The sequence below is a fragment of the Ailuropoda melanoleuca genome, chromosome 6 (genome assembly GCF_002007445.2).
Source record: "Ailuropoda melanoleuca isolate Jingjing chromosome 6, ASM200744v2, whole genome shotgun sequence".
In the NCBI taxonomy this organism is placed as follows: Eukaryota; Metazoa; Chordata; class Mammalia; order Carnivora; family Ursidae; genus Ailuropoda; species Ailuropoda melanoleuca.
Window position 1 is genome coordinate 49,863,740 of NC_048223.1, and position 15,109 is coordinate 49,878,848.

Consider the following 15,109-nt stretch of genomic DNA (forward strand, 5'->3'; position numbering starts at 1 on the left):
TTCATTCATTCATTCATTCATTCATTCATTCATTCATTCATCCAATGAATACATGAGTATCTGAAAAGTGCCAGATACTGAGCTCATATAAGAATATAAATATTTGGACTTCTCATCAAGGTGACAAGCAGCCATGGATCTCGATGTATATCAAAATGCATATAATAGAGAGAGTTGAGGACGAAACAGTGATGGATTTTAGGAAATCGAATGAGAAATTCTAAGTTCTAACTTTTGCAAGGGACCCAAAGGAAGGGGAATTTGAAGAAAGGAGGGGTGGGGGCACCTGGGTGGCTCAGTCAGTTAAGCACCTGCCTTTGGCTCTGGTTGTGATCCCTGAGTGCTGGGATCAAGCCCCATGATGGGCTCCCTACTCAGTGGGGCATCTGCTTCTGCCCCTTGCCCTGATCCTATGCACTGTCTCTCTCAAATAAATAAAGAAGGAAGGTAGAGAGGAAGGATGGATTTAAGGAAGGAAGGAAGGGGTGGTCAGCAGTGTAAAAATGTGGCTGAGAAGGGAAGTCCAAGACAGAAAAGGAAGAGCATTCTCTGATTAAGTAGCAAATCCCTGGTGACATTGAAGAGAGCACTTAGAGTAGGCTGATAAAGCTGGGCTGAGCAGTGAGGATATAAGAGCAAAGGGCATAAGAGAGAAAGGCATCGCTGAGGGAAGGATGGGGTCAAGGAGAAGGCGGGGGAATGGGAAGGGGGGGTGGAGTGAGGAGCCGGCCAGAGCAGAGGACCGAATACATACAAGGGAGAATTCATGGGAAGAGCCATATGCCAGAATGAATTCAGTCTAGCTGGAATACCACTGCATTCTGATACCAGAGGAAATCTGGTAACTTTTCCATGAACTATACCCTCACGGTCACTTCTTAAGACACATTCTAGGAGCGGGTTTTCTTTCACCCTAAAAGCTTTCTTTAATAGGCACCCAAATTCAGTGGCAATAAGCTACAAAAGAAAACCTGTCCATTTTCAATTATGTTTTATTTTCTGGTGTTCCACTTGTGATTTCAATCAGAAATGATTGAAAATATTTCTGTTTCTTTGGCTTTGTTGGAAATGGCATTTTTCACACAGGCAGTTAATCTTGGACCAATGGAATCAGGAGGCATTATTCTTTAGAATCCTCTATGTATAATTGAGGGAAAGAAATATTTAAGTACAAGTGATAGGTCTGCGCACTTTATACTAAAAAGATAATGTTTATTACATTCTTTTGTGAATGTACAGTGAACGTGGTATTTCTTCCAATGTTGCCGCTACGAAAAAAATCTAATGGCAAGTACGCGCTCATCAGATAAGGATCAAATGGACTAAGCAGAAGAAAAGAAGAAAGTGAAATGCTTTTAGCTCTGAATGTTCATAAGGTAATGTGGCGTATGTAAGATGACTTATCGGGATCTTGGTTTCGTTTCTGTAGCTGCAAAAGGGTAAGAAAGAAAAAAAAAGCTGCTATCTGATTGTGGCTTAAAAATTTAAAAAACTCCCTAAATGATTTCTTCATAGAAATTTCAAATAAAATGCTTATAATGTAATTTTTAAATGAAAGGATAATGGAAGCAAAACTGATTTCCAAATATTTTAGGAATGAATTATATCCTATTATTGTTCCTCTCTAGCAGACACTCCAGCACCTGGGATTTGATACAAATATAAATGTGTATTGGCTATTTTTTCTTTCTTTTTTTTTTTTTAGAGATTTATTTATTTACTTATTTGAGAAGGAACCCAAAAGTGTTGGGGGGAGCAGGGTGTGGGCAGGGGGTGGAGAGGAAGAGAGAATCTCACACAGACTGTATTGGCTATTTCTGATTCAAGTATATGTATATACACAGGGCACTGAATTTTGAAAAGTCTCGTCTATCTCTACAGCGATAACTGAGATGTGTTGCTTACTGGAAAACAACAAGAGAATACCGACATAGAGCTGTCGTATTTGTCATGCGTTCTGCAACAGGTGTAGTTCAAAGTCACCTGGGTTCCTCTTCCATAGTATGTGGGAAGAAATCCCAAGTGTTTGCTTCTTGAGGTCTGTCTTTACAAGTGGAATTCAGGGACCTTTTACAGTATGTGTCTCTGGGTCCAGCCTTTGGAGCCCATCCCCAGGGAATCTTCACGCGCATGATCTCCACCTCTACCACCACCAGATGTGAAGTCCAGCAAGGCTCCATCACCTTCTGCTGTGTTCAGTCAGTTCAGGGATTTCCAAATTGTCAACCAATCATCTTCCTAAGTGTCAGAGCAAAACTGCGGCACAAAGTAAGCTTAGCAGAGACCTTCCCCTTTTTTAGCGTCTTTATAGAGATTGTAAATAAGGAGCACAAAGCCGAGAAATTTCCCCATTAATACAAAAATGATATTACATAAATTCATCAATTAATCCTAAAGCCTATATAAATGTATTATAAGTCCACCTGGAAAGAAATGAAAATGGTCATCAAGGGTCTGTGTCCGATATTAGGATCGACAGTAAATACAGAGCCAGTTTTGCTTGGAGCTCAGCCTGTGAGACAGGAATTCACGCAGCACTCAAACAAACGTGCGTAACACGTCATCTACTCACCCCTGCAAGGCTTTCTCTCCAAACCAGTCACCTTTCCCTAAAGTTCGAAGAAAGACTGGGTCTTCACTGGGTGAGTCTTCCCGAGTGACATTCACCTACAAAGAGAAACAATGAAAGTCTATACCCACTGCACACACTGATCAAATCAACACGGATTGGTAATGTTAATTCCACTCTTTGTTTCTTCTTTTAAACTTACTGTCATGAAGCCCATGAGGACGTGATCACTGAAAGGACCAAAGAAGAATATCACAAATTTCCATGAAAACCACAAAAAATGCCCTCCAAATATTGTTATGCTGTTTCAAGCTGTTTTCAAGTAGCAATAAGTTACTCAGAAATTTGAATTTCACTTACTCCTCATTCCGACCTCCTATGAGGCAAGCACTATAATGGATTAAGGGAGCATTCCCCCAATCCTTTTTAATGGGTTTATATGTTTGAATTTTTAAAATATATGAATAGCCTAATACAGTATGTATCGTTCTGCAACTTACACTTTTTCTCTCAACATCGTTTTATTACTTATCCACGTTCTTACATAACAATCTAGTTCATCTACTTGAATGCTTCTGTGTCTTCCATTCTATATGTTTATCCATCCAATTCCTTATAGCCGGATGTTTAAATTGTTTCCATTCTTTTCTGCAGTGAACATCTTTCTGTGCACCTCGCATGCATGTCCCCATTCCTCTAAGACAATGCCTGTCTATTTTCCTAAGAATCCAGCCTCCATTCGAAGGCCAATCACATGTTCATGAAGCCTTCTTACAAGTCTCTAACCCACGACAGTCCTTACGGTCCACATGCTTCATTCAGAAGGATTTCATTTTTTTAAAGATCTATGAATTGCATGGGTATCTTTTTCCTTTTTTACCATAAGAGTGTGCTGTTCAAAGACATGGGTTTATCTCTGACATTCTCTACAATTTATAATAAGCACCTAATAAAGAGCTGTAAGTTGTTGGAACAGAAAGGATTTATTACCTAAACAAGATATCTGGGCCCATACAGGCCTTTTGACTTGGGTGACAGTCCACGGAAGGAAAGTAATAATATTTTTGTTGCATGAATAAAGACATAATGCAGTAAGTTGTACCTCTGTGTTAATTCATTTCCCTTCAAGTTCTACTAATATTCATAATACTGGCTATGTTTCTTCTAGAATGGTTAAACAGTTAAAACTCACCTGCCTGGAAAATGTAATGAAGTAGAAAGAACTAATTTCTTAAGACAATGCTAGACATTTAAGCACATTTAAAAATACTATGCTTCAGGTTTCTAAGTTTAGAGAATGGAAGACGAAGACCAGAATTTTTATAAGCATTAAGAATGTACATGCAAGGTGGAGGGAATTCAATTATTATTCTCCAATGATCCATTTGATTACTTTTCCACACTGTGTTTCAAAACCAGGGGGAAGCAGTTTTTAACCCTCTTACACCAAGCTCTATCATAGAGATGCTCATTTGCATGCTGATGAGGCTCTCATAGATGTGGGCAGAAATACACTAGCCCATTGATTCTCAAACTTCAGGGTAAGGGGTCTTATTCAAAATTAAGGCTACTGAACTTCTTACTAGATACATTTCCTGAGGCAAGGGAAACAAAAGCAAAAGTGAACTCTTGGGACTTCATCAAGATAAAGAGCTTCTGCACAGTGAAAGAAACAATCAACAAAACTAAAAGGCAGCCTACGGAATGGGAGAAGATGTTTGCAAATGACACATCCAATAAAGGGTTAGTATCCAAAATCTATAAAGAACGTATCAAACTCAATACCCCAAAAATGAATGATTCAGTTAAGTAATGAGCAGAGGACATGAATAGATATTTTTCCAAAGAAGACACCCAGATGGCCAAAAGACACATGAAAAGATGCTCAACTTCACTCATCATCAGGGACGCAAATCAAACTCATGATGAGATACCATCTCACACCCATCAGAATGGCTAACATGAACACAAGAAATAACAGGTGTGGGCAAGGATTCAGAGAAAGGGGAACCCTCATGAACTGTTGGTGGAAATGCAAACTGGTGCAGCCCCTCTGGAGAAGAGTATGGAGGTTCTTCAAAAAGTTAAAAATAGAACCACCCTCCAATCCAGCAATTGCACTACTAGGTATTTACCCAAAAATACTAACTCAGAGGGATAAAATGCACCTCAACATTTATAGCAGCTTTATCAACAATAGCCAACTTATGGAAAGAGCCCGAATGTCCACTAATTAACAAATGGATAAAGAAGATGTGGTATACATATACCACAGAATATTACTCAGCCATCAAAATGAATGGAATCCTGCCATTTGCAATGATGTAGATGGAGCTAGAATGTATTATGCTAAGCGACATCAGAGAAAGACAAATACCATATGATTTCACTCAAAGGTGGAATTTAAGAAAAAAAAACACATATGAACAAAGTGGGGGGAGAGAGAGGCAAACCATAAAAGAGACTCTTAATGATAGTGAACAAACGGAGGATTACTGGAGGGGAGGTGGGTAGGTGATGGGTTAAATTGGTGTTGGGTATTAATGAGGGCACTTGTTGGAATGAGCATGTAAGTAAGTGATAAATCATTAAATCCTACAAGTGAAACTAATATTACACTGTATGTTAACTAACCAGAATTTAAATAAAAACTTGGAAGAAAAAAATAAAGGCTAGCAGACTCCTATTCTTGAAGTTCTAATTTAGTGGGACTGTGAAATCGGTATTTGAAAAAGATTAATATTGGTGATTTAGATGTAAATGTTCTGTAGACCAAACTCTGACATACATCAATTCAGTGTTTTATTTCTGGGTCTCAGTTTTCTCATCTGTACTATGAGGCAACCCAACAAGATTATTTGTCAGTCCTCACTACTAAAAAAAAAAAAAAAAAAAAAAAAAGTCACGAACTCAGGTATAATACACTATAAGATCATGAGTTCAAAATTAGATATAAGGATACATTACATAATTATACATTTGCCATCTGGTTGTAACAACAGCAAAAATGATCAGAAATTCCAAATGGTGGACAGATGCAAGGCATGGGGAGATTTCAGTAGCTTTGGAAATATTCTTTACAAAGACGTTACTGAAATGCAGTAAAAGAGCCATAAGAAGTGGGCCACCTATGGAATAGACCACTTTCTGCTTACATGACAAGTGTGAAGGAAAGCCCATCTGCATAATCCATGTATGTGAAAAGATAAGCAGTTCAAAGAGCAAGAATAAAAGCTCTGTTTTAAGGTTGTAATTTCCACACTGTTTCTTTGTGCATATAATGAATAATTCTAAATATGCACAGACATCTGGCATAGACATTTGCATCTTTAATTCTAAAAACATGTCAGGGTAGAGAAAGTTACAGACACAGAGGTAGCCTCTTTGACCTATATTACTTTGGCCTCTATTACTTAATGTTTTCCCTGAAACCACGAAGTACGATGCTATGGGAAAGAACTGGTTATGAAGCCTAACCCCTGTTACCCTCATCACCTTGTCCAAAAAACGGGAGGGTTTTCTCAAAAGAGGGTGTGTGTATGTGTTCATGAATCAAATGAGAAAATCTATGAAAAGCATCCTCTTAATAGTAAGTACTCCGGGTGCCTGGGTGGCTTAGTCGGTTGAGCATCTGACTCTTGACTTTGGCTCAGGTCATGATCTTAGAGTCATGAGATTGAGCCCTAAGTCTGGCTCCCCACGCAGCAGGGAGTTGGCTTGATTCTCTCTCTCCCTTCCCTTCTGGCCCTCCCCTGGCTTGTGCACTCATGCGCTCGGTCTCAAATACATAAATCGTTACAAAAAATAAGTGCTCAAAAAAGTTGGGTAACTTTTCTTATATCCCCCCCCCTTTCTTCTACTTCTCTCACCTATTTCAGAAATTCATGCATTCGATTGTAAAAGAAATATCCCCTATCACTACTACTGCTGTCTCATTGTTGCTATAAAATGCTAGAGCATAAACTTCTTTTCCTTCTAGACAGATAAAAGAGAGTGTGTTTTCTAATGTTCTTTTTACTCATCTACATGTTGACTTTTTTTCTATAAGACATATGTGTAGTCTTGTAATTTGAGTTTTTAGAAACTACTTAACTATATGTATAATTTAAAAAATTAACAATCAAAATAAAAATTAGATACTTTTAAAGGGACGCATAAAATTGATCTTTGATACCAAAGTGTTCAGTAAACAAGATCAATGTGCACAACCAACATGTTTAATCGAAAACAATTCATAAAGAAAGAAAATGTTTTAGTGCAGATTAAGCGGGTTTTAAAACAAAGCAATGTTTATAGTAAGAAAAGAAAGAGCGTGGAATTTACAGGTTTATGGGGAAGACCCGACTAGAAAATGAGGGTTAGTGAGGTAATTATTTTCCTACCTGTGTGACTATTAGGTTACAAACCCCAAGGAGTCCCTAAAACAAAGCAGTTCCCCTTTCAATGTTCTGCATATGTCACTCAAAAATTGGTCCTGTTATTTCCAAATCAAAATGCCTCCTGATGCAAATGAGGACACTTTGGAACTCTATCTGGTAGTTTGGGATATGTACTGGGTAGGAATTTTTTTTCTGAACTTGAAGCTTGCTCTATTCTTTGAGTCATGAGTTAAATTCAGTGTGGGCAAGATTTATGATTCCTAAGAGTGATTTGACAATTGAACCCTTTTTTACAGGGGTAAATTAGTTTTTCACTACCGTGTGTCCTAACCCACTCTCCTAACATGTCTGTTTTGAGTCTTATGTTTGTGATCCCCTTTCTAATGTTGGCAATTTAATGCACGTGCCTACATGCACTCACATCTCATTCCATGCATAAGTACCATATATTTGCCTGTTTTTGAACTTTAAAAATATAAAGCATGCCACACATATTCTTCTGCAGCTTGCTTCTTTTGATCAGTATTATATTTGAGATTTATCCAATTCTTCCATGTTCATATACATAGCTGTAGTTCATTTCCTCTCTTTTCATATTATCCCGTTATGTTAATATATTTTATATGTATTTATAGATTTTACATACTATATATTTCATTAATTCTTCTAGAGATGTCACTGTGTTTCAGGTTTACATATATAATTACTCTTCTATCTTCATTTCTGGATATATTTTTCTTGACTTGGTGCAATGGTTGGGGCACCTAGTTCCACACTAAACAGAAATGGTGATAATATGCATCTTTTTCTTGATCTTGATCTAAAAGGAAGGGCTTCTTATGTTTTACTCTTATGCATCCATATACAAGTAAAATTTCCACAATTTTCATATTCAACAACACCAAATATCATGTTAAGCCAACTTGTTTAACCAACATGCTTAAATACTTGTTAATTCTAAGGAAAGCCATGTGATTTTAAATGGCATTTAATGGACAAGAACTTTTTAAAAAATATATTTTATTTATTTATTTTAGAAAGAGAGAGAGAACACAGAGGCTATGGCTGGTTTAAAAAAAAAATTGTTGAGGGGCGCCTGGGTGGCACAGCGGTTAAGTGTCTGCCTTCGGCTCAGGGCGTGATCCCGGCGTTATGGNATTGTTGAGGGGCGCCTGGGTGGCACAGTGGTTAAGTGTCTGCCTTCGGCTCAGGGTGTGATCCCGGCGTTATGGGATCGAGCCCCACATCAGGCTCCTCCACTATGAGCCTGCTTCTTCCTCTCCCACTCCCCCTGCTTGTGTTCCCTCTCTCGCTGGCTGTCTCTATCTCTGTCAAATAAATAAATAAAGTCTTTAAAAAAAAATTATTGAGTGTGTCAGAAGAGTCTAACATAGTCTTACCACTTTTCTCCCAGAATCCCCATGGTGCTCTGAAACATTGCCAAGGGAATGGGTTCCTGTGGTGCATTTCCTCAGGATTTCCATTTACACANGTGTGTCAGAAGAGTCTAACATAGTCTTACCACTTTTCTCCCAGAATCTCCATGGTGCTCTGAAACATTGCCAAGGGAATGGGTTCCTGTGGTGCATTTCCTCAGGATTTCCATTTACACATATTACAAAACTCATAAAGCAGCACCGTTANTCAAAACTCATAAAGCAGCACTGCTAGTGCACCTGTTTGCCACTGAAACCGGTCACAAACAGCAGCTTCTCTGAGGTAGTGCTTGAAATTTACAGTAATGGGGCAATCACAAAAGTCTGCCAGAAATTCATCTTAAACAGATAAATGCATCATTCCAAAATAGCAAAGGATTAGCAGTGTAATAAAGAAAAAATAAATCCAGATTGTCGGGACAAAAAAAATCCCCCTGTGACCTACTGAATCATTTATATCCATGAGGATTTTCAATTTCTCCTGATTCTTTAGTAAATGTTAAGAAATAAAACAGCAAATGGTAAAGCTCCAACACTGTATACATAAACCACAAAATGTTACGGTTCCTTAGCCTCTAACATTGGAAAACTTAAAATACAGTTTTAAGTGTAACTGTGGTCAGTCATGTCATTTCTTAATGTCTGTAAGATGCTGGTGCCTGATATTTCTGTCTCAGGCTTTCTGCTGTCAGTCAGAAGAACAGGTATAAGAGAAACACAAATAATGCTGTCTTCACTTTAGTGTGACAGGTCATTGGTCATTCCCGAGAGGATTTTCGAAAACGTGATCCAACAAGATTTATAATCTTTCACCTATCCTGTCCACTGCGGCTCTGTACATCTCTCTTTCCTATTTTAGTATGAGCCATAAAGTCCCAGAGTCAGTCATATTTGTTAAATTAGAAGAAAAAAATTCACATTTAAAAAACTCTTCAACAATTTTATTATTTACTTTTTAAGTTATCTCTATGCCCAACATGGGGCTTGAACTCAGGACACTGAGATCAAGAGTCACATGTTCTACAGACGGAGCCAGCCAGGTGCCCCTAAACTTACATTTCAAAGTAACAATTATAAAAATGAAAACTGATATACAAATCCCCTTCCACTGGCATTTCCTTTCTTATCACTTATCATGCTTAGTACATCCAAATTCCTCTTAAGCATCCCTTAGGATGAAGCAAAGTAAGTTCTAATCATTAGTCACACAGTAAAGACACTTAAACACAAAAATGATTATGACTTCACTGTTGAAAGAAATGAAAGGTATTTTTTAGGGTATTAGAGCATTCATCTACACGAATCCCCATTTTCTAATTCACTTAATTATTTCATTTTTAAATAAAAGTTAAAAGATTTATAATACTGATAATATAAAGGGATAAATTTTGATTTTTCATGCCTATCCCTGGTCCACCCCTTATTTATCCCTCCCCCTATAATTTACTGCTTCTAATAGTTTCTCAGTATCCATTCAACATTTCTTGATGAAGACACAATAAAACATGAGTGTATTTATATCCTTGTTGTAAGCAAATTGCCTAAGGACACTGAGACTGGTAAGTTTCCTAGCGGGATTCACACTTGGATCTGATTGCAAAGCCCAGGTGTCTCAAGACAGCGAGGCTACTGCTCCTGATCACTAGGACCTTTCTAGGGTTTGGGTTTTTCCTTTACTGTTGATGATTTTTAAAGCGACCTTAGTCTTTTTCTTGTTGAGCTATAGAAATTATGGAAATCTTCCCACTTAGGCAGATAGATCAGCGTGGTTATTAAATTATAGAATTCAAGCCATTTTCTGGTGTTCAGAATTACAGTTTTTCTTCCTCTGGCATCATTTTTGGGAGATCCATTCTCAGCTATTTCTCTTTCAAGCCCCTACGCTTGTGCGTCTCCGGGGTGGCTGATGCACCCCAGGCTCCCTGCCCCCAGGGCTTACCGTTCCTTTGCTGATGATAAAGAAGGTGTCCCCTCGGGCACCTTGTCTGATGATGTATTCCCCATTCTCATAGTGGGTCTGAAAAAGAGAAACAGCAACAGAAAAAAACATTAAGGAGGGAGTAATGGAACAAAAGCTCAATCTCTTCAAATATCAGCTCTGCAGGGATGCGTTCATCCTGATGGACTTTTACCCAGACTGAGAATCCATTATGATTTACGAATGAGTAATAGTCAATGAACAATAATCACAGAGAAATCATTTTTATCATGCTCTTGCTTAAAACTATTTTGTTAATGCCATTTTTTCTGGGCGATTATATTCAGATCTTTAAATCCATTTTAATAGTTTGATAAAAAAATATTTTTTTCTCCCATCAACTGAGCATGAACTAAAACAGCAGAGCTGCTAATTAAACTGGTTTTTTTGTAATATTTTGTCATTTTCGTTTTGTTTTAGTATTCTTGTCGTGATAGATAGGCTTTTTTTCCCCCTTGAGAAATTACTGTGGCATCTAAAGATCTTCATTTTGAAACCAGGATGATTTCTGGTGTGGGTTAGATGGCCCTAGTTACTTTTTAAGGCACAGCTGCATGCTTTAACGTTCTAGCTTCAGCAATTTGGATTTGGCCCCGTCAGACAGAATGTCTTCATTTTATGGACTGAATTCTGGCCCAGCATCTGCAAGCTCATCAACGAGCAAACGAGAAGCAAGGTAAGGCTGCTAGAAGATGATACAGTCAGTGTAACCGTGCTAGGATGTGGACACAGTCACCAGGTCCATTCCCAGGGTAAAGATTACTTCTGCAACGAACAAAATTTCTATAAGGCGATGTGGGAAAAAAAGTATATTGCTGGGTCAAGAGATATTACAGAAAAATGAGACTGTGCCATCTGGCCACATTCTTCTCTGCAGCTTAGCAAGGGAGCCATTTTGGGGGAAAGAAAACATTACTTCACACACTCCTTAGAAAACAGATTTCGTGGTTTGCATGTAGGAGCCATGAGGCCAAAGGCTGTGATTTGTCCTTATCCTTCAATACCATGTTCCTTAATCCTGTTGTCTATTCATGGTTAACATTGCCTTTTGCAAGTACTTGGCATTAAGAACAACCATATCTTTCTTTGCATATCTAGAAAATTAGCATACTACCTAATCTTTTTTTTTTTTTTAAGTTAGAGAGAAAGAGAGAGCACAAGCAGGGAGAGCAGCAGGCAGACCAAGAGGGAGAAGCAGACTCCCCACTGAGCAGAGAGCCAGAAGTGGGGCTGGACCCCAGGACCCCAGGATCATAACCTGAGCCCAAGGCAGATGCTTAACCAACTGAGCCACTGAGGCGCCCCCATACTACCTAATCTTCCCTTTTTTTTTTTTAACTCATAACAAGCTTTAAAAATAGGATAATAGAATGCATATCCTTCAACTGATGTATTTCTTTTAACAAGATAGCCATGCTCCACTGTGACATCTAGGTGTTAGGGAAAGGCCAGATCTTTAGGACATGCAGATGTGAAAAGCAACAATCACCACACTCTTCTCTCCTGTATCAATTCCACAAACATTTCTGTGTGCCTCTGAGTCAGGCCCAGTTGTAGACACTGATGATACAAAGATGAGGTGCAAAAATCTCAGAGTAGCACCGTCCGCTGGCTCTTGCTCTGAGGGTGGCAGTGTTCGACAGACACACCGTCCAGTACAGCAGCCTCTAGCCACATGTGGCTACTGAGCAGTCAAATGTGGCCGGTGTGATTGAGCAACTGAACGTTTAAGTGTATTTAATTTTAATTAATTTAAATTTAAATGCACATGGCCAGTAGCTAGTGTATCAGCCCAGGTAGTAGCTAAAGCAAAGGGAGGAGTTGCAATCTGTACTGGTTGGGTAGGGGGCAGGCTGGAGCATCTTTCCCCACTCTCCAAGAACAGAGCTCCATTAGTCAAATTCAGGACCTCTCTCTTCCTTTCAGCACTCTGCACCAGAGAAGGTGGTGTGGCTTACTGGGCTGGTACGTTTGGAAGTCATCAGCTAGGTAGGGTCGCCTCAGTCCCTAGTCTCTGTCGAGTCGGAGGGAGCTCCCCCAGAGGCAGACATTCTCTGCGGCTTCTCCAGGGGAAGCAGAATGAAGCTGCCTTTGCTGGGCTTCTGTCACAGAGCAAGTATGGCCACCCAAATACAGGGCCCAGTTTGGAAAGACTGTTTGACTCTAACAACTAAGGCACATTCCCTACCCTCCATTTTTATCATTAGTAACAATAGTATTATATTAGTTCCGTTTACCTTAGTCTTTGTCATATTTCTCACTTGTTTCCTAATCCAAAACCTCTCAACCCCCGGCCCCGCCACAAACAAGTGTGCAAGTGCTCTATTTTCTGTTGGTAGGGCTTATGTAATGTCTGTTGTATTGTCTCACTCTGTCTCCAGGGCTTCCCCATGGAGGAGATTCTTAAGCTCCAACAGAAGTCTGAGCAACATGTTACAGGGTGTTGAGCAGGAGAATGCCTCTCCGAAAAGAAGAGAACTAGCAGCTTATTATGCCCACATAACAGTAGCAGAAATACTATTATTTTGGAGAAAATAGAAAAATGCAAATAAAAAGCTCCAAACTTGGAAGAATCCTTAGCTCATCTGAGCTCATTCTTCTTACTTATCTCCTCCTTAAAAGCATATCCCTACTCATATGACTGTCATTTCCTTTTAAAAAGCCAAACCTATTTGTACTATATTAAAAAGTATGAAGGTAAGGGTTTCTCAGGCACACCACCACTGACATTTTTGAAGCAGACAATTCTCTATTGCTGGGAGCCGTCCTGGACAGTCAGTTCAGCTGTAGGATGTTTGGTGGCTTCTATGGCCTCTACCCACTAGAGGCCAGTACCACTTCCAATCCCAGTTGTGGAAACCAAAAATGTCACAAGATATTGTCTATTACCCTGTTGGGGGCAAAACTGCTCCCAGTTGAGAATGTTTGTACTAAATCTTTTGTGGTTTTCTGGACCTGAAATAGCAATTTATTATTTCTTTTGATATCGTGTCCTAGATGATTCTTTGACTTCCCTTGGTGTTGGCTTGAATCAGTCTAATGCCTCACTCTTGTGGTAAGCATTGGTGCTGGTCTCACACCGGTAACCGTCAGCTTCTATTCTCCTCCACATGGGCCTCTCTATGGGGCTGCCCAGTCTCCTCCATAGCAGGGTGGTCTGGGGGAGAGCCTCCTTATATGGCAACTGGCTTCCAAGGATGCAAAAGCAGAAGGTGCCAGGCTTTCCCAAGGCCCAGACTTGTGCTTCATCCAATGAGTTCAAGCAGGTCCCAGGGCCAGTCCTGATGTAAAAGGAGGGGACTGCACAAAGGTGTGAACCCTAGGAGACGGGGTACATCAAAGCCATGGAAACACAGTCTCCTACAGTCTTCAAGCTCCATATGCATGAAACTAAGCTCCTGAACTCCTTCTCCTAGCCCTGCCTCTCCATGCCTTCCCTGCATCAGCGAGACCAACCACATCTTTTCTGGTACTTGGCCAATCATCTTGGAGTCATACTGAACTCTCCTGTCTCCCAGGCCCACCAGTGCTCTGTTAGCAGCCCTGCTGGCTCCACCCTCAGATTACATCCAGAACTCAATGACTCCTCCATCTGCCACTATGGCTGCCATGTTCTCCTGCCCAGTCCATGCAGTCCCCTCCTGACTGGGACATCTGCTCCTATCTGACCCCGTCGGTCCCCCTTCCCACCCAGCAGCCATGCAATTCTGTGAATACACAGTCAGCATCTGTCCCTCCTGTGCTCATACGCCTGCAGGGGACCCTCTGCACCCATGCGCACTGAAGCCCCCAGAGGCTGCAAGGTACTAACAGTTTCTGCTCTTTTGCTTCACGGACCTCACTGCCCGCCTCCCTCCCTTGCATGATATCTGTTCTATTCACACCACTTTTCCTGATGTTCCTTGAACACCCAGGCCCATCTCTGCAGAGGCTCTGCCTAGTGCCTGAGATGTCCCTGCATCCCAGAGAGCTCAGAAGGANTTTTTTTTTTTTTTTAACTCATAATAAGCTTTAAAAACAGGATAATAGAATGCATATCCTTCAACTGATTTATTTCTTTTAACAAGATAGCCATGCTCCACTGTGACATCTAGGTGTTAGGGAAAGGCCAGATCTTTAGGACATGCAGATGTGAAAAGCAACAATCACCACAGTCTTCTCTCCTGTATCAATTCCACAAACATTTCTGTGTGCCTCTGAGTCAGGCCCAGTTGTAGACACTGATGATACAAAGATGAGATGCAAAAATCTCAGAGTAGCACCGTCCGCTGGCTCTTGCTCTGAGGGTGGCAGTGTTCGACAGACACACCGTCCAGTACAGCAGCCTCTAGCCACATGTGGCTACTGAGCAGTCAAATGTGGCCGGTGTGATTGAGCAACTGAACGTTTAAGTGTATTTAATTTTAATTAATTTAAATTTAAATGCACATGGCCAGTAGCTAGTGTATCAGCCCAGGTAGTAGCTAAAGCAAAGGGAGGAGTTGCAATCTGTACTGGTTGGGTAGGGGGCAGGCTGGAGCATCTTTCCCCACTCTCCAAGAACAGAGCTCCATTAGTCAAATTCAGGACCTCTCTCTTCCTTTCTGCACTCTGCACCAGAGACGGTGGTGTGGCTTACTGGGCTGGTACGTTTGGAAGTCATCAGCTAGGTAGGGTCGCCTCAGTCCCTAGTCTCTGTCGAGTCGGAGGGAGCTCCCCCAGAGGCAGACATTCTCTGCGGCTTCTCCAGGGGAAGCAGAATGAAGCT

General features: G+C 40.4%; 1 protein-coding gene across 3 annotated transcripts in view; it reads right to left on the minus strand.

Moving 5' to 3' along the window:
* Positions 1-15,109, minus strand: part of PRKG1 (protein kinase cGMP-dependent 1) — a 1,120,820-nt gene that overhangs the window by 204,141 nt on the left and 901,570 nt on the right. For all 3 annotated transcript variants that reach the window (XM_034662369.1, XM_034662370.1, XM_034662371.1), the window contains 2 exons: positions 10,324-10,401; positions 2,573-2,667 (listed from right to left, as the gene is read on the minus strand). In XM_034662369.1, coding sequence (XP_034518260.1) covers positions 2,573-2,667; positions 10,324-10,401 — 173 coding nt within the window. The remainder of the gene's footprint in view (positions 1-2,572; positions 2,668-10,323; positions 10,402-15,109) is intronic.